This window comes from Nicotiana tabacum, chromosome 10 (assembly GCF_000715075.1).
Source record: "Nicotiana tabacum cultivar K326 chromosome 10, ASM71507v2, whole genome shotgun sequence".
NCBI classification, from domain to species: domain Eukaryota; kingdom Viridiplantae; phylum Streptophyta; class Magnoliopsida; order Solanales; family Solanaceae; genus Nicotiana; species Nicotiana tabacum.
In genome coordinates this window covers 59,387,755-59,412,678 of record NC_134089.1, presented here as the reverse complement: position 1 = coordinate 59,412,678, position 24,924 = coordinate 59,387,755, and the positions used below count along the sequence as shown (strand labels likewise).

The following is a 24,924-nucleotide window of genomic DNA, read 5'->3' as shown; positions in this document are numbered from 1 at the left end:
GGATGAGTAACACACTTTTGAATGGACACATCGGTTCGTAAGTTTTTTTGAGGCAGATATTTTTCTTTTTTAAATAAATCAGGTAATTAGGCTGTTTAGGCTAGGGCATAAAAGTAATTTAACTTTTTAATTAAGGGTTTCCATTTTTAATATAACTAGTCTCTATCAACATGCATTGCACGATATTTCCCGTCAATCATATTAAAAAGCTAATTAATGTTATTTTTAATTATATTATATCTATTTTATGAGGTATGAAAAAGTTATGTACATGCTTTGCACATAAATATTTAATCAATTATTTATATAAAATTTTTAATGTAGCAATTAAAGTGAAACAATGACGTGACGCCAAAATCGTTTTAATGCTTGAAGTCAAAATGCAACTATAGGTAATTTAGTCAAGTTAATAAGATAGTATATCTATTTATATCATAGAAATATATAGTGAGATCGTATCTTATCTAATACTTTCTTTATAGATGATAATTTGGGTGTATTTTTTCTTAGATGGTTTTTGTTTTTTAACAGTTTGGAAAATGGAGCTGAATTTTCCTTTGGTTCTCCTCGAAACCACCCTTCCTTTTTTAAGCCCATTTTTAAGGAACTCGATTTTTTCTTTTTTGAAAATTAAAAAGAAATATTAGTTATACTAAAAATAGAAGTAGATCAGGTTAACTGAAAACATATCGCTTAATTATAAAGAAAAGGTGTAGTAGAATAAGGGAGTGTGTTAGAGCTCATATGACAGAATGACATATTTTATCCGATATATTGCGAGTGAGTTTTACTTATATTTAATAAACAAAAATAAAGGAATGAAAAAAAAAACTAATTATTACAAACCTAGCGATCCTTATATTAACATGTGAATAATTAACATGAAAAAAATCCTGCCTAACATATAGTTTGAAGTTGTATGTGTAGACAATAAATTTGCGTCGAGAAAATAAAATCAAGACCGAAAAATATCGCAACAATCATAGTATTTTATTTCGAATATTTGAGTGTTACAATCTCTATGAATCCTCTGATTCTTCCTTTCAATAGTAAATAAATTCAAGGGCCTTTGAGCTTGATCTTGAATATATATTTGTTGCCTCGAACGATAATCTTGTTCTTGAGCTTGAGCTTGATTGCTTGAACTTGACCTTGATTTGTTCTTCGTTCTTGAACTTGAACTTGATTTGTTGAACTTGAACTTGAAGCCTGAAACTTGTGGATGAATTTGCAGCGTTTGATCCACGAGCTCTTTCTTGCTTCTTGTTATAACTTCTGGTGTCTTTTCTGAGTTATGAAGACCCCTATTTATAGTTGTGGAAAGGAGGAGTTGTGATAAAAATAAACTCTTTCCGACCAATCAAATTGAAATGTGACATGGCCGCATTTGATTGGCCAGAACATGTCACTTGCACACGTGGCGTGATTTCATTGGCCTTTTAGTGTGACTGGGCATGCCTTGTCATTTTGACACATGACACGATCCTATTGGCTCTTTCGTTTGACTTGGCGTGCCACGTCATTTGACGCGTGGCATTGGGCCTCTAGGAAGATGACTTCTTGGGCCTAATGAGATGGGCTCATCATTTGTAACCCAATTAAATGGGTTAGCCCAGTCAATATTTATTGAACTTAAATAATTAATTCAATTATATTAGCCCATAATATTTATTTGGACCAATATATCTTGAATTTAAAATATAGTCCAAATTATTTAATGAATTTAATTTCAACAAAATTTATATACCCATAAATGCCCCCTACTTCAAGACTTGTCAAGGTATAAACTTTAAACACTAGACTTGAAGTATTTACAAGAACAATTTGTATCATCCTTTCTTACAAGCGCTTTGCCGAGTTAATTCATGTATATCCCTTTCAACTTGTAGCTTAAAACGACTCATTGTCAAATTAAGTAAAAGAGTAATAGCTTTATTTGCTATTATTTTGGAAGTAGTACGTCATACCACAAGTTACATAAAATGGCCCGCTGTGCTTATTGATTTCAAAAGATTTGCACATGACTCTCTTTCTTTGCAATTCAAAATTCTGGTGTAAGAAATAATTTTCTTTCTTCATTCACATGCATTAATAAGGCAATTATATATTCACTTTAAGTTTTGGACAAAGATGATATTCCTTTCCACTTAGACTTGCTAAGATACGTTTCCTTACTTCATTGGGAATGCCTTTTTGAACTTGCATGTGGGTACACGCCGGCACACAGTAACCCATCTTCGATTAGGAGACTAATTCGTGCAATTTAATTCCTTGTTGGAATTGATCATGGCAGTCCCACATCGGCAAAGCCACTTAATGTGTTGCCTCGAGAAATCTATAAATAGCCACATTCTCATGTATTTGAGCATCAATCAGCTTTTGGCATCTTCAAGTTGCCCTTGAATTCGTTTCTTTGACGATTGGAGGCATTAACGCGAAGGTAATTTCTTCTTCTTTTCTCGTGCTTTTCTTGTTTTGTTGTCCCTTTTTTTTCTTTGTAGGTCAAGCGAGAAAGATATGTTCTTGTTTAACAAGATGATCCACGCATGAAGAAGATAATCTTGGGGTGTGAGGGGATGAGTATTCATCCTTGCCCGATTCTTGGAGAGATTACTCTCAAAATGGACCGATTCTTGGAGAGATTACTCTCAATGTGGCCGATTTTTGGAGAGATTACTCTCAAAATGGCCCGATTCTTCGAGAGATTACTCTCAATGTGGCCCGATTCTTATACCATCTGCATCAACCAGCTTGTAATCCCCACTTTAATAAGATTCTTGTACGACATAAGGCCCATCCCATTTTGAAGTGAATTTCCCTACAGGTTTATGGGAAGTAATTATGGGTCTTCGTACGGCAAGGACTTGATCTCCTACTTGAAAGGATCTCGGACGAAGTCTTTTATTGAAGGCGCGAGACAATCGAGCTTGATAATATTCAAGACTCTGTTGAGCTTCCAATCTCTTTTCATCAAGAGCTTCCAACTCTGCTAATCGAAGTCGAGCATTTTCTTCATCAGTGATCCCTTCTTGAATAGCCAGTCATAACGAAGGTATTTGACTCTCAAGTGGCAAGACGACTTCGACTCCATAAATGAGTGAATAAGGAGTCGCCTGTGTTGGCGTGCGATGAGTCGTTCTATATGCCCATAGAGCTTCTTCCATACGGTCATTCCAATCTTGTTTGGATTTGGAGACAACTTTCTTTAACAAGTTGCATAGAGTCTTGTTGAATGCCTCAGCTAGACCATTGGCGAAAGCATTGTACATCGAAGAGTTACGTTGCTTGAAGCCAAAGAGATCAATAATCCTGTTCATCAACCTATTATTGAATGGCTTTCCATTATCCGTTATTATGTAACGAGGAATGCCAAATCTATAAATAATGTTTACTCGGATGAAACTTGCAACATTTTCCTTTTTTACTTCCTTAAGAGCAATAGCTTCAGCCCATTTTGAGAAGTAGTCAGTTGCAACCAAGATGTATAGGTGCCCACCAGAGGGCTTTTGCAGTGGTCCAACAACATCCAATCCCCAAGCGTCAAATGGCCAAGATGCAACAGTCGGGTGCAATATTTCAGGAGGTTGATGAATAAAATTCGCATGGAATTGACAAGCTTTGCATCTTCGAGCGTAGTCCAAGCAATCTTTTACCATCGTTGGCCAATAATATCCCATCCTTTTTATATGGAAGTGGAGCTTTGGTCTGGACTGGTGTGACCCACATACCCCAGAATGTGCCTCTTGCAAAGCTTGGAGAGCTTCTTCTTCTCCTAGGCATCGCAAGAGTATTCCCTCGAATGACCTTCTGTATAGAGTATCCTTATAGTAAAGGAAACGAGGTGCACGACGACGGATTTCAGTCCTTCTCCTCAGATTTTCTGGAAGTATCCCATAGCATAAGTAGTCGATAATGGGTTGCCGCCATTCTTCTTTCTCAACTTCAGAAACAGCAACAAGCTGCTTGAGTTCGTTTTCTTCACCTTTGACCTCATTTGGCGGTGGTACTACCCATTTTTGGTAGACGATAACTTGTGCTTGGTCAGGTAGGGCTAATGATGAAGCTAGAGCAGCTAAAGCATCAACTTTCTTATTTTCTTTCCTTGGTACATACTGAATAGTCACATCGCTGAGTCACCCCATCAACTTTTTTGCATAATCATAATATGGGCGTAGTTCAGGCTTCTTGACCTCGTAACTACCCAAAAGCTGATTGACCACTAACTGGGAGTCACCAAAGACTTGCAATTGCAATTGCTTCATATCAACGGCCATTTCAAGCCCAAGTATTAATGCTTGATATTCAGCAACATTGTTGGAACAGAGTTGTGTCAAGGTGAAGGAGTAGGGCAAGACTTCACCTTGAGGAGTGACAAATACTACGCCAGCCCCGGCTCCCCCACGATGCGCAGCACCATCAAAGTACATCTTCCATGGGGGTTGAACTTCAATGACCATTGCGTCCTCATCAGGTAGTTCATCAGTTAGCTCTCAGTCATCAGGTACCAGATGATTCGCCAAGAAGTCTGCCAATGCTTGTCCTTTTACAGCCTTTTGAGGGATGTACAAAATCTCGAATTGTTGAAACTGGAGGTACCATCTCAATAGTAGATCACTAAGAACAGGTTTTGACATTACGAACTTGATGGGATTTGCTTTAGAAACAAAACGGACAACATGAGCTTGAAAGTAGTGCTTCAACTTTTGAATTGAGAAGACTAGCGCCAAACACAACATTTCAATTGGCGAATAGTTCAACTCATTAGGTATCATCATCCTGCTCAAGTAGTAAAGAGAGTTTTCTTTCCCCTCACTATTTTCTTGGGCCAATAATGCTCCAACAGACCTTTCCTGCGCCGCAATGTATAGTATCAATGGCTTTCCTGGTATATGAGCTGCTAAAACTGGAGGCTTCATCAAGTTGGTTTTGATACTTTCGAAGGCATTGCTACAAGCTTGATCCCACTTGAAAGGAACGCCTTTCTTCATGAGGTGACTAAATGGTTGACACCTCCCAACCAGGTTTGATATGAATCTTCTAAGGTATGTTAGCTCTCCTTGCAGACTCTTCAATTCATGGATATCTCGAGGCTCATGCATTTTCAAAATGGCATCCACTTTGGCTTGATCAATTTCGATCCCTCGATGGCGGACAATGAAACCAAGGAACTTTCCAGAAGTAACTCCAAAGGCACATTTCAACGGATTCATCCTAAGTTGGTACCTCCGGAGCAATTCAAATACCATCCTCAAGTCTTTCATGTGGTCACCCTTCTCTCTTGATTTCACCACCAAGTTGTCAACATAGCATTCGACATTCTTATGGAGAAGATCGTCGAAAATATTCTGCATAGCCCTTTGGTAAGTAGCACCAGCATTCTTCAAGCCAAAAGGCATTACCTTGTAGCAATAAATGCCCTTGGGGGTACGAAATGCAGTAAGCTCTTCATCTTTTGGTGCCATGCGAATTTGGTTATAACCCGACGAACCATCCATGAAAGACATTGCCTCGTAACCAGTAGTAGCATCGATCATCAGCTCTGGAATAGGAAGCGGGAATTCATCTTTGGGACATGCATTATTGAGGTCCTTGAAGTCAATGCATACTCGAATCTGGCCATTCTTCTTCCTTACATGGACAATACTTGAAACCTATGTTGGGTATTTAACTTCCCGAATAAATCCAGCTTCAATAAGTTTGTTAACTTCAGTTTCAATCAGGGGAACCAAGTCTGGCCTAAAACGCCTTTGAGCTTGTTTAACAGGGCGAGCACCATTTCAGACTACAAGGTGATGGACTGCTACTTTCGGGTCCAAGCCAGGCATCTCTTTGTAACTCCAAGCAAAGACATCCCAGAATTCTTTGAGTAACTCAATATAAGTGCTCTCTTCATCAGTTTCTAGTAAAGCACTTAGGTAGGTGGGTCTTGGTTCCTCATCGGTGCCAAGGTTAACTTCTTTTAAGGCATCAACTGTCGTTTTCACTCCTTCTTCAAGTTCAGGTGGAGCATCTTTCGCATCTTTATCTTCTTGAGGGTCCCCGTCATTGAAGGATATGTGATAACACGGCGAAACATCCTCCAATTCCGCATTATCTTCCATCGAAGACGAAACACCATTCTTGCCTTGTACAGTGATATGATACGAAGAACCTACACTTTCTTCATCTTTGTCACGTTCCTTAGTGTAGACCACAGTATATGGCTTTACCCACAATACTTCTTCACATGAAACCACCGGTTTTGTTTGTTGTCTCATTTTGGAAGGAACCAAACTTTGGAAATCCTTAGAGATCTCCTGAGTTTTGGGTGAAGCGGGTGTTCTTGTATTTCGATGATTTCTCTGGAACTTATTTCCCTTCTTTAATGGACCCAATCTCTCAAATACAAAAGTTCTCACAGTTGATTTTCCAAGCCGATCAAAGACAGAAGGCCTGTTAGAAGCGGCAGATTCGTCTTCTACGGTGATATAATTGCTACTCACCCTTCTTATTGAGATGCGCACTGGTGACGGTTGCTTGTATCCCAGACCTTCACGGGGTTGCCTCGTTGTAGCTTCTGATGGGAGCTTCCCTAACTTTGTCGGCTCATTGGGATTGTATCCAGTTTTTGCAAATAGCTTGTAAGCGTTAGGATCAAAACCATCATATGTTCGCTTTGTAGGGAGTGCCACATTCTGCAAACGATTTTGGGCTACAAACCTTGCAAGCAGCTTTGAGGACAACTTTACTGCCTCAATTCGTTTTACCGGAAGAGTTAACTCCCTTAGCTTCTTGGTTTGGAGATTATGTGATCCGCCCTCGTCTTTCTTCCTTTTAGGGACATATTGGAGCGCGGGACTTACTTTCTTTCCATAAGATGCAATACCCCCTTTATGAGATTTACTCATGTTGGCGGGTACCTCCTCAGTAACAGTTTTGGCTTTACCAATAGTCACATCAACTCTTTTAGTTATGGGTTCGTCATTCTTGCTTTTCGTACCATCATCAACTTTCAGCTCCTTCACAATGCGGTTCTTCAAGTAGAACTTTGCATCGGCAAAGTGTGACTCAGCCTCGGTGAATGGCTTATCATCAGCAACTACCGTCTTCTCGACTTCACCCTCGTAGTATTTTAAACATTGATGGTAGGTACATGGAACAACTTTATTCTCATGTATCCAAGGCCTCCCAAGCAAAACATTGTATGAAGTCTTCGCGTCGATCACATGCAGCCATGCACTTGATTGTATATCTTCAATAGTGATTCCCAGCCTGATCACGCATATGGCTCTTTGCCCCCATTGGTTAAATCCTTGGATCATCACACGACTTTCTAAGAGTTCATGGGAATACCAAGTTCTTTCACAGTATGGATTGGCAAAATGTTCACTGAGGATCCTCCATCAACCAAAATCCGATTTACCCTTTTTATCGCGCATATAGCCAACCAGGTACAATGGGCGGTTATGAGGAGTGTCACCTAGCAAAAGATCGTCATTTGTGAACGTGACCTTTTCCTCACAAGCATTAACTTCTTGAGGAGTGGACTCGATGGGCTTTTCCGAAGATGGTGCCAATGGTAGGTCATCACTCTTTTCTTCCCCCTTGTCAGTATGGCAACAAGAGGCATCAATACCCTCATGGGAAATCTTCATGCGAAACCAACTTGGTAAAAAATCCTCCAAGGTCACTGGATTTCGTGGCTTTTGAGGGTGGTGCATCTCCACTTCTGCTTTCTTCAAATGCCTAACTGGATTCTTTTTTATTGGTCTTTTTACCATCATCTTCCTTGTTGGTTGTTCCACTGATTCTTTTTGTAGGATCCTTTTATGGCACCTACGACGAGTCACCAACGTCCAAAGGTGATAGAGACTTGGTTTGCGCTTGCTTTCTCATCTTCAAGCACGATCTTCTTTTCGCGAGCCAAGTCCATGACTTTATCCTTGAAGACAAAGCACTTCTCTAGAGGGTGGCTTACAAGTCGGTGATATTTGCAGTAATTTGGGTCATTTGTTTTCCCAGCTTCATTTGGTCGCTTCATCTCCGGAAGCTCGATGAGATTTAACTCGAGGAGTTCTTCGAAAATGGCTGGCACATCAGAATCCAGGAATGAGTACTCTTTCTCTTGCATTTCTTTTAGAGTCAGCTTCCCACTTGGCGTATCTTGAAACGAAGTGGATTTCATACTCTGTTTCTTGCTCTCCTTCGTCGTGAACTTCACAAGTGACGTATTGACATTCATAGATTCTTTGATTTCAGACTTGGGTACGAACTTGCCCCACTTCCTGACTTCTTGCTTGTCATTCACTTTGCGAGGTTCATAGATAGGTAGCCTTTCATTTCCAGCGGAGGCCATGCTCACTTCCATGTTATGGGCACGAGTTGCAAGTTCTTCAAATATTCCAGGCTTGATACCTTGCAAGATGTACCGCAATCCCCAATGCATGCCTTGGATGCACATCTTTATGCCTGAAGCTTCACTAAGCCTGTCTTTGCAGTTGAGGCTTGCATTCCTTCAACGATTGATAAAGTCGATAACTGGTTCCCCCTTTCATTGACGAGTATTTGTAAGCTCTATCATACTCACCATGCATCTTGTGCTATAAAAGTGATTGAGGAACTCTTGCTCTAGTTGATCCCAGCTGTCGATAGATCAAGCCTCGAGGTCTGTGTACCAGTCAAAAGCATTTCCTTTTAGCGAGCGGACAAACTGCTTGATGAGGTAATCTCCATAAGTCCCAGCATTGTTGCACGTCTCAACGCAGTGCGCAATATGTTTCTTTGGGTTACCTTTACAATTAAACTGTTGAAACTTCGGAGGTTGATAGCCAGCAGGCATCTTCAACGTATCGACCTTTGTAGTGTATGGCTTTGCATATGTAAGGGAGGATTTAGCAGCAACTTCATATTTGTTCTTAATGGTTCCTTCGATGAACTCCTTCAGTTGATCGATTGGAATCATCCCTTCAGATGAGACAGGGATAGCCTTAGTGGATGCTGCTTGTCTTGGGGAGAGTCACTCTCTAGAACTTCTGGGAGCTTGCCGGGTGCATGGGTAGATTCTTCTTCCATCAAGATTCTCACCCTGTCTGTTAGCTTGTCAATTCTAGCCTCTTGATTTTGCATGCATTTGGTCAAGCCAGCGATTGCTTCCGTCAAGTTTGCCAACTGCTCCTCCATAGATGAAGTGTTTGTCACCATGGCTTGCATGATTGTCGTGGAGAGTAGCATGGATTTTCACACAGATTGATCCTTGACTGGCTCATGCTATGTGGTGTAAGTGGGGAGGATCCATCGCTTGAAGCATCATCATCTTCCTTCACAACAGAGTGCTTGGAGCCGGAGAGGTCAAGCAGAGCAAGAGTTTTCTTGATCTTTTCAGCAACATCACTTCCTCTTTCAGATGCGTTTGTGGAAGATCTTGCTCCTTTTGAGGATGAAAATCCGAAAACAGGGGTTGATGCGGACGACACTTGGGAGGCTTGTTGTCCTAAAGAGCTTGATTTGCTCCTCGTAACTGGTCCGAAGCTTCCAAAGGTGACATCGAGGATGCTTTCCACATCAGCATAGAACCTAGAGTTAGCAGTCTTAGTAGATGTTGATCTGGAGTTGATTTTCTTCGAAGCCATTTCAATGTTCTTGAACTTTGGTGATTGAAAAGTTGAGATGAGAGGTAGAGATTGTCCCACTGGGCATGCCAGAATTTGTAGACAATAAATTTGCGTCGAGAAAATAAAATCAAGACCGAAAAATATCGCAACAATCGTAGTATTTTATTTCGAATATTTGAGTGTTACAATCTCTATGAATCCTCTGATTCTTCCTTTCAATAGTAAATAAATTCAAGGGCCTTTGAGCTTAATCTTGAATATATATTTGTTGCCTCGAACGATGATCTTGTTCTTAAGCTTGAGCTTGATTACTTGAACTTGACCTTGATTTGTTCTTCGTTGAACTTGAAGCCTGAAACTTGTGGAGGAATTTGCAACGTTTGATCCACAAGCTCTTTCTTGCTTCTTGTTATAACTTCTGATGTCTTTTCTGAGTTATGAAGACCCCTATTTATAGTTGTGGAAAGGAGGAGTTGTGATAAGAACAAACTCTTTCCGACCAATCAAATTGAAATGTGACATGACCGCATTTGATTGGCCAGAACATGTCACTTGCACACATGACGTGATTTTATTGGTCTTTTAGTATGACTGGGCATGCCTTGTCATTTTGACACATGGCACGATCATATTGGCTCTTTCGTTTGACTTGGCGTGCCACGTCATTTGATGCGTGGCATTGGACCTCTAGGAAGATGACTTCTTGGGCCTAATGAGATGGGCTCATCATTTGTAGCCCAATTAAATGGGCTAGCCCAGTCAATATTTATTGGACTTAAATAATCAATTCAATTATATTAGCCCATAATATTTATTTGGACCAATATATCTTGAATTTAAAATATAGTCCAAATTATTTAATGAATTTAATTTCAACAAAATTTATATGCCCACAGTACGCCAACCTTTAAAAAGATAATAAAGAACTAATAATAATCTTGGGAAGTTTGACAAATTTTTATTACTTTAATTAATTGATATGCTATATTAATAATACATAATCAAGGATCATATTCCAGGTGAAAAAAATCATATTCGTCTCCTCATCTAGTATACATCCTATTAACTATGTATCTCCTCTTTATCAAAAGAAAAATTATGAGTGTTTTATCTTCTCATCTAGTAAAAAAAAATGTATTTGCCTGCAATTTTTTAGATGGATTGAACATCCTAGTTATTGTGAGTTAGTTTAAATATTGCATTTATGTCCAATATTAAAGTGTTTTATTAAAGAAATATTTTATCTTCTGAGCTTTCAAGTAATACAATTTCATCCTTTGTTGCAAACATAGTGACATAATTAACCACATGAAGGAATAAGGCTGTGAAATAGAGTTTACTCACGTAAAACATTTGTGAATACTCAACATTAATCATATGTTTAGACAATAGAACCTCCGGCACTTCTTCGCATCAATCCGTCATATATAAATATTTGTCCTGCATATTGAATTCTCTGGATAAAATTCTCTTCGCAAATATTATTAGTGATATTCCCCATTTCATTATGACAATATTCATGCGCTCCAAAGAACCAAGCCTGAAAATAAAGTGAAAGTACCAAAACTATTTTCTAATTACAGAATAACTAATAGTAATTCCTAAAAAGGTTGTTCTGCTAAGTGCTAATTACAATAGATATTACCTGAAAAATAGTGCAATGTAAGAAATTAAGAGAACTGTTGATTATAGTTGATTGTAAGGCTCTAATGTTCCATTATGAAAACAAGCCGTTCCACAGGTACAATGATTTGTCGTCTTTAGTTTATAGAATATCATAAGAATAATTATTTGTAATCTACAAAAAGGAAGAAATTTAAACATATTTGTGGTATAATATAGTAAGCTACGGAGAAGAATTAGACGGTGAGGTGATTTGACCCAAAAGAGATTTTGTCGGCTCTGAGTACGTGTAGTTTAAATGGAAAAGAAATCTAGCCGTGATTTACAATTATATTCTTAAATTATATAAATATTAAAGGTCGTCAAAGTCGATTAATATTTTAGAAATATTTTTGCCGTTTAATACTTAGTATAAATTATTCGTGTTTTTATAATAATATAGATAGATAAATATAGATATAGATAAATAAATAATATAGATAGATAGCTATGTTTCAAAAATCTTTTCACTTTTCTTTAAACTTTGTGCCAAGTCAAACTAATTTATTAAACTTTATGTAAAATCAAACTAATTACTCCAAATTGAAAGGGAGGGAGACAAGTTAGGCGAGAAGAGAGAGCCAATTAATGCCTATTGCCGAAAGGAGTCGCGCATTGAAATAACTAAAGTGCGCCAACCAAAGATAACATGTGGTTAGAATGGCTATCCCTGCTGGTGTCTTTCCAGGATTAAAGTCAAACTCAAATCTACACTTATATTCAAGTCTTCCCTCTTCTCTCTTGTCCAACAAGAAAGCGCTCAATCGCTTCAACTCCGGAATCCATAAGCTTAAAACCAGAAGATTACACAGCGAGGTGAGGCCTAAAGCTATGTTTTTGGAAAATCCAGTCATGGGGGATTTAATTGCCACTGCATTGTCCGGCGGTATTGCCCTTTCCATGCTTCGATTATGGGAAGAAACAGCAAAGAGAGGAGTCTTTGATCAGGTGGGTCCTTTACTTTTTCACTTTTAAGGTTGGGATTATTCTCACTGAATATCAGTTCGAAAAGTTACCCCAATCTAACTCAGCTTTTTCTAATCGGATTAATTCTGATTTAGAGTCAAACCGAGTAAGGTTGTTTTAATTCTTAGCCTGAGAAGAGTAATCTTTATTGACTGTTTAAAACTTTGATAATGTTTAGTTGTAAATTTTGATATGGCCTAAATGCACATGAATTTCTCCTGGGTTGTGGTTGAATTCTTCAATTTCGAAACTGCAACTTATGAATACTGTAGGAAGCAGCAAAGGCGGCTTATTTTCTTTGATTTCTTTCTCATATGTTAGATGTGTTGGGAATAAACCCCGTAAAAATAGTATTCACGGTATTAGTGATAAACGCAGAACACTAAGTTATGGTTAAATCAGATAGAATAGAAATGCAGCAATAATGACACCAAGATTTTACGTGGAAACCCTTCTGAATAAGGGAAAAAACCACGGCAAAAAAGAGCAACTGATATCACTATAGCGAGGAATTTTACACTGTGTAGTAACGAGTAAAAATACTCCTAAGACCACTACACCCTCAAAAGAAATAAACACTCTTTTGCTTTTTCCACCTCACTACAATATCTCTCACACTCTATTTTTCTTGACAAACTATTTTCTTATAGTTTATGGAATACCTTGCTCTCTCTTTTCTCTCTTTGTTGGTGTGTAGAAATGAGAGTTAAAGCTCTCCTTTTATAGCTTAAACCTCACTCTCTAAAGCCTATAATATTTGACAATTTACACACCCTTTTCACAATTTCAACAAGGTTGGCTACCAAACCAAACCAAGTCAATAAAATTGGCTACCAAATTATACAAATTCAACAAGGTTGGCTACCAAACCAAACCAAGTCAACAAAATTGGCTACCAAATCATTTGAATGAGATGGACACCATATCAATCTCCCCCTCCAGTCTCATTCATCTAGAGGAGGTAGCATTATCTTCTAGTTTGAGTGCATGCCGACAAGTTCTTTGCATAGCTCGAACTTGTCTCTTGGTACCACCTTGGACAACATATCTGCAGGATTTTCACTCGTGTGAATCTTTTTGACTTGAAGTGATTCGTTCTCCACTTGCTAACGAATCCAATGATATCTGACGTCAATATGTTTTGTTCTCGCATGGTACATGGAGTTTTTGCTCAAGTCTATTGCACTCTGACTGTCGCAATAGACAACATACTCCATCTGTCGCAATCCAAGTTCTTGAAGAAATCTCTTGAGCCATATCATCTCTTTGCCAGCTTCAGTAACCGCAATATACTCCGCTTCAGTTGTAGATAGTGCGACACACTTCTGCAACTTCGACTGCCATGATATAGCTCCCCTTGAAAAAGTAAACAAATATCCAGTAGTGGATTTTCTGTTATCAAGGTCACCTGCCATATCAGAATCTGTATAGCCCTTCAAAATTGGATTTGATCCTCCAAAACATAAGCATTCACGTGAGCTTCCTCTTAGATACCTGAGTATCCACTTTATAGCTTCCCAATGCTCTTTTCCTGGATTTTCGAGAAATCTGCTAACAACACCGACTGCATGAGCAATATCTGGTCGAGTGCATACCATTGCATACATCAAACTTCCAACGGCAGAGGAATAAGGAATCTTGGCCATTCTCTCTTTTTCCTCCATTGTTGTTGGACACGTCTTCTTGCTCAACTTCAGATGACCAGGAAGAGGTGTGCGAACCAACTTAGCACTTTTCATATTGAAGCGCTCCAGTACACGTTCTATGTACTTCTCCTGTGACAAGTAAAGCTTCCTTTCGTTTCTCGAACGAGTAATTCTCATGCCCAAAATCTGCTTAGCATGACCCAAGTCTTTCATTGCAAAAGACTTATTCAACTGTTTCTTCAACTCGTCAATCTTAGAAGAATTCCTGCCCACAATCAACATATCATCCACATATAGCAAGAGGATGATAAAATCGTCATCAGAAAATCTTTGTACAAACACACAGTGATCTGAAGAAGTCTTCTTGTAGCCTTGCTCCCCCATAACAGACTCAAACTTCTTGTACCACTGTCTGGGAGCTTGCTTCAATCCATATAGACTCTTCTTAAGTTTGCATACAAGATTTTCTTTACCTTTTGCCTTGAAGCCTTTTGGTTGTTCCATATAAATCTCCTCTTCTAAGTCACCGTGAAGAAAAGCAGTCTTCACATCCATTTGCTCAATCTCCAAATCAAGACTATCAGTCAAACCAAGAACTGTCCGAATGGAGGACATTTTCACGACAGGAGAAAATATTTCGTCAAAGTCAATACCTTTCCTTTGACCAGATCCCTTGACAACCAATCTAGCTTTGTATCTGGGCTTCAAACTATGTTCTTCACCTTTAACTTTGAATACCCATTTGTTCTTCAAAGCTCTCATGCCCTTAGGCAATTTCACCAACTCATAAGTATGGTTCTCATGCAGAGATTTCATACATCTTGCATGGCTTCAATCCATTGATCCTTGTGCTCATCTTCTATAGCCTCCGCATAACATTCTGGTTCTCCCCCATCAGTGAGTAATACATATTCATTGGGTGAATAACGGGAGGAAGGAGTACGAGGTCTAGAAGACCTCCTGAGTGGAATATCTAACTCATCCAAGCTTCGTGAGTAGGAGCATCTACCTCATCAATATTAGCATTGTTATCCCCATCACCATCAATAAGTTGATTTGGAAATATGGTTCTGGGCATCACCATCATCATTGAGCCCACCAGTGTCATCCCCATTTGTATGAGGAACTTGATCAAGATTAACTAAACCTTCAGAACTTGAAGATTTTAACTTCTCCGCTTTGTTAATATCTTCAATGGTTTGATCCTCCACGAAGATAACATCACGGCTTCTCACAACCTTCTTCTCAATTGGATCATATAGTCTGTAACCAAACTCATCAAGGCCATAACCAATGAAGATGCACTGCCTTGTCTTGGCAGTTAATTTTGACCTCTCATCTTTAGGCACATGTACAAAAGCTTTGCAACCAAACACTTTCAAGTGGTCATAGGAGACATCCTTGCCATACCAAACTTTGTTTGGAACATCACTTTGCAAAGCAACCGCAGGGGATAGATTAATAACATGTGCGGCGGTCAACAAAGCCTCACCCCAAAAGGAATTCGGCAACTTTGCTTCAGAAAGCAAACATCTGACTCTTTCCATCAATGTCCTGTTCATCCTTTCTGCTAAACCATTAAGCTGAGGAGTCTTAGGAGGAGTCTTCTGGTGTCTGATACCCTGTTGTTTGCAGTATTCGTCAAACGGTCCACAATATTCACCACCGTTATCAGTACGAATACACTTCAGCTTCTTTCCAGTTTCTCTTTCAACTGAAGCCTGAAACTGCTTAAAGACACCTAACACTTGGTCTTTAGTCTTCAAGATGTAGACACAAAGTTTCCTTGAACAATCATCAATAAAGGTAGCAAAATAAAGTGCACCACCTAAAGTTCTTGTCTTCATTGGACCACATAAATCTGAATGCACCAACTCAAGCAACTCTGTCTTTCTTGAAGGAGGATGAGACTGGAAAGAAACTCTTTTTTGTTTTCCAGCCAAGCAGTGCTCACATTTTTCTAATTTTGCACTTTCAAAATTTGACAACAATTTCTTCTTGGCCAGAACATTTAGTCCTTTCTCGCTAATGTGGCTAAGCCTCTTATGCCATAACGTTGAAGAGTTATGGCTCTTAACGGCATTCACCATATCAACATAGGTAGAGGCCGTAGTCCAGTATAGACCACGACGCTTTTCCCCACGAGCCACAATCATGGAGCCCTTAGTGAGCTTCCACTTTCCAGCACCATTGGTACTGACATATCCCTCATCATCCAAAACACCAACAGAGATCAAGTGCAAACGAACATCAGGTGCATGCTTTACATTGTTTAAAACTAGTTTAGTTCCAATACTAGTTTCCAAACAAATCGTTCCAACACCAGCCACCCTAGATACAGTCTCATTACCCATACTCAGAGTTCCAAAGTCACCCTGAGTATATGATGAGAAAAATTCCTTCCTTGATGTCACATGAGATGCGGCACCACTGTCCACAACCCAGCTTGACTCATCACAAGCAATATTTATCAGATCTGCATCAAGGACTGTAACAAGATCTTCTGTAGTGACGGTGGCTACACGATTGCCATCTTCTTTCTGTTCTTCCTTGTCTCTATTCTCCTTTTTCAAAATCCGGCAGAACTTCTTTGTGTGCCCTTTCTTCCCGCAATGATAGCACTCAATATCTTTAAGTCTGCTTCTGGATTTGCTTCTATTATGTTCTCTATTTTGAGAACCCCGATTCTTGCTTCTCCCCCTAGAGTCAGTCACTAAGACATCTGATGAGGAGGAACCCTGAGATTTTCTTCTCATCTCTTCATTTAGAAGGCTGCTCTTAGCAAAATCCATAGAGATCACACCATTCGGAGCAGAATTTGATAATGAAGTTCTAAGAATTTCCCAAGAATCTGGTAGGGAACCAAGTAGAAACAAGCCTTGAATTTCTTCATCAAATTTAATGCCCATAGCAGATAACTGGTTCATGATCCCTGAAAATTATTCAGATGATCTGTCATCGCGGGACCATCGTGGTATTTTAAACCCAACATCTGCTTTATCAAAAACATCTTGTTGTTTCCAGTTTTCCGAGCACACAAACTTTCAAGGTGCTCCCATAGGGTCCGAGCATGTGTCTCCCCAGAAATATGGTTCAAAACATTATCGTCAACTCACTGTCTAATAAAGCCGCAAACCTGCCTGTGTAACAGATTCCACTCTTCATCTGATTTATTATCAGGCTTTACAGTGGCGAAGACAGGTTGATAAAAACTCTTGACATAGAGCAAATCTTCCATTTTGCCCTTCCAAATGGCATAATTTGTGTCATTCAATATAACCATTCTACTAGTGTTGGCTTCCATCGTTTATCACAAATACAAATATTATTTATTAGGAGACCAAAGTAATTCTTTTCTGATGTGGAAGTTCAGACTGTGCTGCAACCACAGAGCATACTCAAACAGAACCTTGGCTCTGATACCACTTGTTAGGAATAAACCCCGTAAAAATAGTATTCACGGTATTAGTGATAAACGCAGAACACTAAGTTATGGTTAAATCAGATAGAATAGAAATGCAGCAATAATGACACCAAGATTTTACGTGGAAACCCTTCTGAATAAGGGAAAAAACCACGGCAAAAAAGAGCAACTGATATCACTATAGCGAGGAATTTTACACTGTGTAGTAACGAGTAAAAAATACTCCTAAGACCACTACACCCTCAAAAGAAATAAACACTCTTTTGCTTTTTCCACCTCACTACAATATCTCTCACACTCTATTTTTCTTGACAAACTATTTTCTTATAGTTTATGGAATACCTTGCTCTCTCTTTTCTCTCTTTGTTGGTGTGTAGAAATGAGAGTTAAAGCTCTCCTTTTATAGCTTAAACCTCACTCTCTAAAGCCTATAATATTTGACAATTTACACACCCTTTTCACAATTTCAACAAGGTTGGCTACCAAACCAAACCAAGTCAATAAAATTGGCTACCAAATTATACAAATTCAACAAGGTTGGCTACCAAACCAAACCAAGTCAACAAAATTGGCTACCAAATCATTTGAATGAGATGGACACCATATCAAGATGCCAGAGTTATCCACTCTGTGAATTCTCTATTCGCCAAATGTAAATACTGACGTGACGGTACCCAAGAGGTAAGTCTTATTGAGCTTTATGCGGGAGGCAAGTATATCTAAAAGAAAAATAGTTGAGTGAATCTGCTTGTCTTTACAATGCTCCTTATAAAAATTATGGTCTTAGCTTGTTGGTGCAAAGTTAGAGGGTTTCCTGTGAGTTCATGTTAGCTCTCTGGTTATTTAAGTAAATTCATCTTTTCCCCTTTAGCTTTAGAACAGCAAGTTAAATTACTGAAGCGCTAATTGGTGCTATCGATTTGTTGATTTTGTGCCATTGACGTGTTTCAGCATTATAATGGTATTCGACTTGGTGAAAATTTTATCAGGGGTATCATTGATAGAACTCACTTCATCACTTGAATGGCCATCTTTGATAAATTGTGACTCTACTAACTCAGAGAAAGTTTAGAATACTACTATTGGGTGCGAGGAGTTGTTTGTTTGTCAAAGTGCCCTGGATTTCATTGCATTCAGTTAAGCTTCTGATGGATCCTAAATGTCAAAGCTAATTCTCTTGTGCTAAATATAGAAATGAAACAGCTTTGTCTTTCTGAATCTAATGTTGCAAAATATGCACTATGTTCATAAATGGTGTACGTTAAGTACCTGATATCAGAACGAAATTGGCAGGGGCTTATATTGGCTACTACTGCTAGTCTTGTGTGCATTTACTGCCGTACAGATGTCTTGATTATCCGGCGTCGACCAAGTTTATGTACCTTTCCACTAGTCATCAGATTTATTTCTTTTTGATGACCTGAAAATCCGTCTGGAGCCAGCCCTTAGGACCAACCTCAGTCTTCAAAACTCGGGATAATGGGCCTGCTCCTATACCCATCTCCACTCAGACGTCAGGCGTAGTTCGCATCGCGCAAGGCTCAAACCTTTGACCTAAGTAACAAGTGCCTCAACCTTTGCTACTTGAACTAAGCCCTAGGGCAAGTCTACTCATCAGAAATTATTCCAAAGTTGTATGCTTCTGGTAGTTAGCCGTAATCTCTGTAATGATTATAAGATGAAACAATACTGTGATGAGGATCTTATTAAAATATTTATGATGTTATCCCAAAAACTATATTGGTTTTGCAGTGTTACAAAGTCTATGTTGTCTTTGTTAATGATTCTTTAAAATATTATCCGGCTTTAACCAATACAATCGGACAATACTTGATCTCAAATAGATTTATTGCACTCTGCTGTCTCGTTTTCTTCTATTTACCAATATAACTGGTTCGTCTGTATCCCTTGAATGGAAGAGAAGCATACAATGTGTATTTACTTAGTTGAATATAATTTCCCCTTCTTCTGTCATGTTTCCTACTTTCTCATTTCAAGATTCTAATTATGTTAAGAGTTCCAGATTTGGGATTAGTTTGTCCTTTTGTTTTTCAAGACCCAACTTATGCTTATAGTTGGATTCCTTCATCTTATGGAAATAGTAACTACCTGTTCAGTTTAATGAAGTTCAGTAAGGCCTTTGTACTGTATTTTCTTAATTCTTCAATTTTTATATTACAGAAAACAAATAGAAAGCTTGTCCATATCAGCATCGGGCTGGTCTTCATGCTCTGCTGGCCAATGTTCAGGTACCTTTTTTCAACCTATGCATGAAGCCTGCCTTTCATTCATTTAGTGCCTAATTTTTTTCGTGATTTGGCATTGTTTGTTTTTCCAGCTCTGATCGCCAGGGAGCAATTCTAGCATCTCTTATTCCTGGCCTCAACATAATAAAAATGCTTCTTTTGGGACTAGGATTATGGAAGGATGATGCGACTGTCAAGTCTATGAGCCGATTTGGAGACCACAGGTTTAGTAATTTGAAGAATATTTACAGCTTCTACCAAACAGCTTCATTAAACCATCTCTTGTTACAAAACTTAGCTATTACTAACAATAACAAGCTGTCACACAGCCAAAAACTGATTCAGTTAAGGATGAGGTTGCTATCCAAATTTATTTAGGGTCATCCATCTCTTCATTCCTCAATTGTTTTTTCCTCCACTTCATTTCTCTAATGGCAACCTGGTATTCTTTAATTTCATTAAGCTGCAATCTATGAGTAATATGATGCTGCCAACATCTGTGAAAATAGGTGAAGTTGACAAGACTAGAAACTTCCTCAATTTGAAAGAAAATTCCATAAAATTAAAGTATCAAACCGAACCTTGGCGGGCAGCAAGAGAGGGCTAGGAGACTTTAATTGGTTGTCGAGGAAAGGCATGATCAAAGTTGAACCTGAACTTTGAGAACTATACCCAACCCTCTCATAGGATCCAACAGCATCATATGTAAAAACACAGCCCTTCCCTACGAGAATTTTAAGAATAAAATAAGTAGAAGCCTCTTTACAGCCATGAATACAAAAATTAAAACTTCACACAGCATTCCAGCCATAATCTATTACCTTCATTGTCAAGGCCACCTAGAACATTGAATGCATAGTATGGAAAGAAACGTTTGTAGTATAGGGTGTTCGAAAGTAGCTATGGCTGGGCAGCTCATCTGCTTATTGTGCTGATGCTGATATATCTATTTTCAAAGTATAAAAAGTAGAATATCACTTCCAATATCATATTAGGAGTTAAGTTCCAACGTCTAAACAGATAGAGAAAGCTAGAAAGCACATGATACTGCTTTACAAATTGAATGACCAGCATCTAATAGGCACAATCATAAAAAGAAGAGTCGAAAAATATTTATCATATAGAGTTGAGCTACTAAAATGAGAGGCAAAGATTACTATGATGGTTAAAAAGAAAGTCAGAGAACATCTTTATCAATAAGGACAATCAAGCAAGAGTTATCAGGATGAATGAAAGAAGGTGCATCATAGCTTTTTTTGTGTTATACAATATACCTTAGAGCTTCATGACAAAAAATTAAATACAGCAGAGTTTTCCATTTTAGGAAAGTAGACTTCGATTAAAAACAACACAAACCAAAAGCTCAAATTCCAATCTTCTGTTTCGCACAACCAGGTTCCATTCACATTTCCATTGCTTAAGTTCATAGCTAATCCTAGTAACATGGGTAACTAATGCAAACTTCACACTACAGGTCAGAAACTAAAATCAACAACTTCAAATCTTATTAGACAAGTGTCTGCTGTTTCTGTGTTCGCAGAACATAAAGCAACATCGACAATCAAAAGAATAACTAAAGAGCATAATACAACACTTGGGGCTTTGGTTCTCCAATGGCTTAATACTCCACATATTGCATAAGAGCCAAGCAGACGGAAAATCAGTGAAATTGAGCCCTAGCATGCTGCATATCAAAGTATCAACAGATTCGGGCATTTTACCAGATGCCTTGCTGCCAAAACCTTTTGCAAAGCTCTCACATCAGCTTGAAATCCTGAAGACGCCAGCACACACTTGTCCGCTGCATATTTAATAAAATCATTAATAGAAGAAGGATGCTTCGTTTAGGTTTGGTATGAGAGAAAATGACTTCACGGAAAATGTTTTTAGGATGTCATTTTCTGGAGTTTGGAAAGACAGAAGAAATTTACCATGGAAAACATTTTCTATCAAAAAGAGGAAAATGACTTTCCTCGCTTATGGGCAGAAGTCATTTTCCTTACGAGTTACGACTATCTTAACTTTTAACTTCATATTACTTGCTTCAACTACACTTAGACAATATTATTATTAATATTTAGTACTCAAAAGTCTCATCAAAACACTCTCCAATTTGATGATATTATCATCAAACTTTAATATATATTTTCTGAAAAATACTTTTCAGTCACCAACCACCAACAAAACAACCAAAAGAAAATATTTTCAAAGAGAACACTTTCCGTGGAATGATGTCCGTCATACCAAACACACCATTAATATTTTCCAAAAGAAATTTTTTTGGCTTCAAACATGTGTGCTTATCCACTTCAACTATTCGTGTAAGTTTAAGCAATGAAATCCAATTGTTAATCCTATTTACTGCAACCAATTGATGATGATTCAACCTTCCTGGTAGTGGATGCGTTGCCCTGCCTCTAGTAATTCATAGATTTTGAAAGACATATATGCTTTCTAAGTTCACACCTATTGTCAAAAATCATAATAGTGGGAGCACCGGTACTCGAACCGACCAGTTTAGAATCCTGGATGCCCTTTTTCGAGCATGGACTCAAGAAATCAAGACTCTAACATAGACAAGGGCAAATATTTAGGAATGCACCCTATACAATAGCTAAATACTTTACCAAGGACATGGACTTAGACTCGTAAAATCTTGGCACTCATTAAATAGAGTTACTTCCTTTGTCAACTACAAGGGCAATAGCTAGTTAAAAAAACAAGTTAGGGGATGAGAATCAGCTCTTTTAGGTAGAAACGTTTTGACTTCCTTTGTCATCTACAAGGTCAATAGCTAGTTAAAAAATCAAATAAAGTACCCCCCCCCCCCAAACTTTAGCGCAATAAAATTGTCAAGTTAATAAATTTCCCATTTGATTCTTTCTTTTTTTTGACAGTCATGGCTGAAGAAACTCCCATGAAAAGCTTGGAATAAATCTTTACAGTGAAGTAAATTCCCCAGCAATTATACTTCACAGTGAATGCCCAGATGTTAGTGAAGAATCGACGTTACTCGAGATAGCAACAATAGATGGAGAGGAGCTTCAAAATCTAAATTAACCAAGATAAATGGGTCCAGAAACGCTGGAGGAGACAGCGAAGGGATGGGTCAAGGTAAGATATTGCAGCCAGATTTGGAAATCAATACAAGGAATATACATCATTAGGGTAACACCACCCCAAGAGATTGCAGCCAGATTTGGAAATCAAGACAAGGAATATGTATCATTTGCGTAATCACTCCATTGTCTTATTCTTCGGCTGATTCTTCAACCTTTTTCATTGCTCCAACAAAGAGTCTAAGTTTGATTTCAAAAAGTGGTTTTCCCGAGATACGTAGAACTGAAGAAATTTTAAGCAATGAAGCAATAATAGGGCTCAACAGGTTGAAAATTTCAGTAGTGGGTATCATTAAAATATTCTGGAGAACGTGATTAGCATTAGTAATGAACTTTTTAAATTTGGGAGCAGAGAAGTGTAGGCTGAAATATGATGCCAGGAGGACATGGCAAAAAAACTTTTCCGATACTTCTAGAGGTGCATATCATCATCCATTATCCTAATCAAGTTATTGCTCAGGTCGTGTTTGTGAGCCATGGACAGAGATTCCTTTTGATATTTGTCAATCAAGAAGCTCCTATGAAAGTCCTGTGATGTGATGGATTCTCCATTTGTGATTCATATTTCCTTTTATGTATGTTATCATACGCTACTTATAAAACAAGCACGCCGTTTTCCAATGAAAAAAAGGTCCGCCAAGTAAGAGCAGAAGGACCATTACTTACAAAAATAGGTTACTGGATTGTGGTTGTATCCTCTGTGACACACCAGTCTGTTTCCCGAATACCAATCAGCTTGAGCCTTCCAATTAGTGGTGTAACCTTTCTGAAGCATTTAAAGACTCCTAAAGTTTCTGACAGCAAACTACCAAACTGCTGATTGCGAAAATGTGCGGAAGAAATCAAATACCTTTGTGATGTCTGAAGAGATATCTACTGTCAAGACCACTGATCTCCACATGGCCCAATGAGCCCTACTTCTTAGAACTAACATTAGCGACATCATTATGTTGGATGTTTGTAGTACAGAAGAGCTTGCGTTCAAGAATTTCAATGGTTGGAACATTTGGTTTGGTTCAGCGTAATTTCAGACAATTGCGGTAAATCTATATGCTTCACACAACTATCTGAGTTGTGACATACTCACTCCGTTTCAAAAAGAATAAACCTATAGTAATTTTAGGAGTCGAACAAAGTTTTCTTTGACCACATTTTTGCAAATAATTTTTAATTTATTTTGAATTGTTAAGTGTTAACTACTGTGACTTATAATATATTTTTTTATGTAGGTTCTAAATATGTAAATAAAATTTATTTTTAAAAAGTTAAAGAATCTAAGACCAAATTCACACGGAAAATTTGACCCTCATACTCCGAAAAGGTTCAAACAAATTGAAATAAAGGGAGTATATGAATTCTTCTGAGTTGGGGAGTCCTTGTGGGAACTTTCATTTAATTCTAGTTCATTTCAGTTCATTACATCCTCATAAGTTTTTAAATAAAATTCTGCTTAAAATTTGTGTTAATAAGTATATGATTGTCCTACTCCAGAACAATTACAAAGTAAACTAGAGGAAAACGGAACATACAATTTAATGATTTTGGAGTAATCGCGAGTTAGGATGTTGTAGCCAGAGGACATCCTAGTGTCAGCAGCAATTACACAGTAATCTCCACCTGCAACCGCAACACGCGTTCTGCAACAGCGTATGGATCAGATATATTAGCATCGAGATCAACATCGACATAATAAGTAAAAGGACGCAAAAACAATAATAATAATAATAATAATAATAATAATAATAATAATAATAATATATAATGAAGTACCCTCCATTGTTGTCATAAGGAGACCAGTTAGCTTGCTGCTTCGTCATAGCGAGAGAGAGAGAGTAAAACACTAGGGTTGCAGAAGATTGAAATTAAAATTGAAGAAAGAGGAGAAAATTGATGAGGATGCCTCCTTCAACAAGACAACTCAATGAGTGTAGTTAATGGGCTGATTTCTTGATTTTGCTATTATAATAATCATTCATGAAATTAACCGCATTTTTCATCCATGAAACTACTAGAAAATAGAATGTTAACCTCGTATGACTTGACTAATCTTTTTTGGTCCAATATCTTCGTGAGAATATAGGCAAATGTTTTTTTTTTTCTATTTAAAAAACACCTACGTTTTCCACACTTTGACAAGAGGGGTTGCTCTGATGGTAAGCAACCTCCACTTCCAACCAAGAGGTTGTGAGTTCGAGTCTCCCAAGAGCAAGGTGGAAAGTTCTTGGAGGGAAGGATGTCGGGGGTCTATTTGGAAACAGCCTCTCTACCTCA

General features: G+C 38.2%; 1 protein-coding gene and 1 pseudogene across 2 annotated transcripts; one reads left to right on the top strand and one right to left on the bottom strand.

The window, feature by feature from the left end:
- The first annotated feature begins 11,834 nt into the window (after positions 1-11,834).
- On the top strand, positions 11,835-23,458 carry LOC142164659 (putative phytol kinase 3, chloroplastic). Of its 2 annotated transcripts, XM_075222899.1 has the most exons (4): positions 11,837-12,200; positions 19,470-19,537; positions 19,627-19,758; positions 22,432-23,458. In XM_075222899.1, the coding sequence occupies exons 1-4, from the start codon at positions 11,913-11,915 to the stop codon at positions 22,439-22,441; spliced, it is 498 nt and encodes a 165-aa protein (XP_075079000.1). In that variant the 5' UTR covers positions 11,837-11,912; the 3' UTR covers positions 22,442-23,458. The 2 variants fall into 2 exon arrangements, with proteins under 2 accessions (XP_075078998.1, XP_075079000.1); XM_075222897.1 differs by lacking the exon at positions 22,432-23,458 and having other exon boundaries at positions 11,835-12,200; positions 19,627-19,937.
- On the bottom strand, positions 19,779-24,594 carry LOC107824821 (proteasome subunit beta type-1-like; annotated as a pseudogene).
- Between the last annotated feature and the right edge of the window lie 330 nt (positions 24,595-24,924).

Coding starts and splice junctions, on each gene's coding strand:
- LOC142164659 (XM_075222897.1), top strand. CDS start 11,913: ATGGCTATCCCTGCTGGTGTCTTTCCAGGATTAAAGTCAAACTCAAAT. Junction 12,201..19,469: donor AGAGAGGAGTCTTTGATCAG/GTGGGTCCTTTA, acceptor TTTATATTACAG/AAAACAAATAGAAAGCTTGT. Junction 19,538..19,626: donor CTCTGCTGGCCAATGTTCAG/GTACCTTTTTTC, acceptor TTGTTTTTCCAG/CTCTGATCGCCAGGGAGCAA.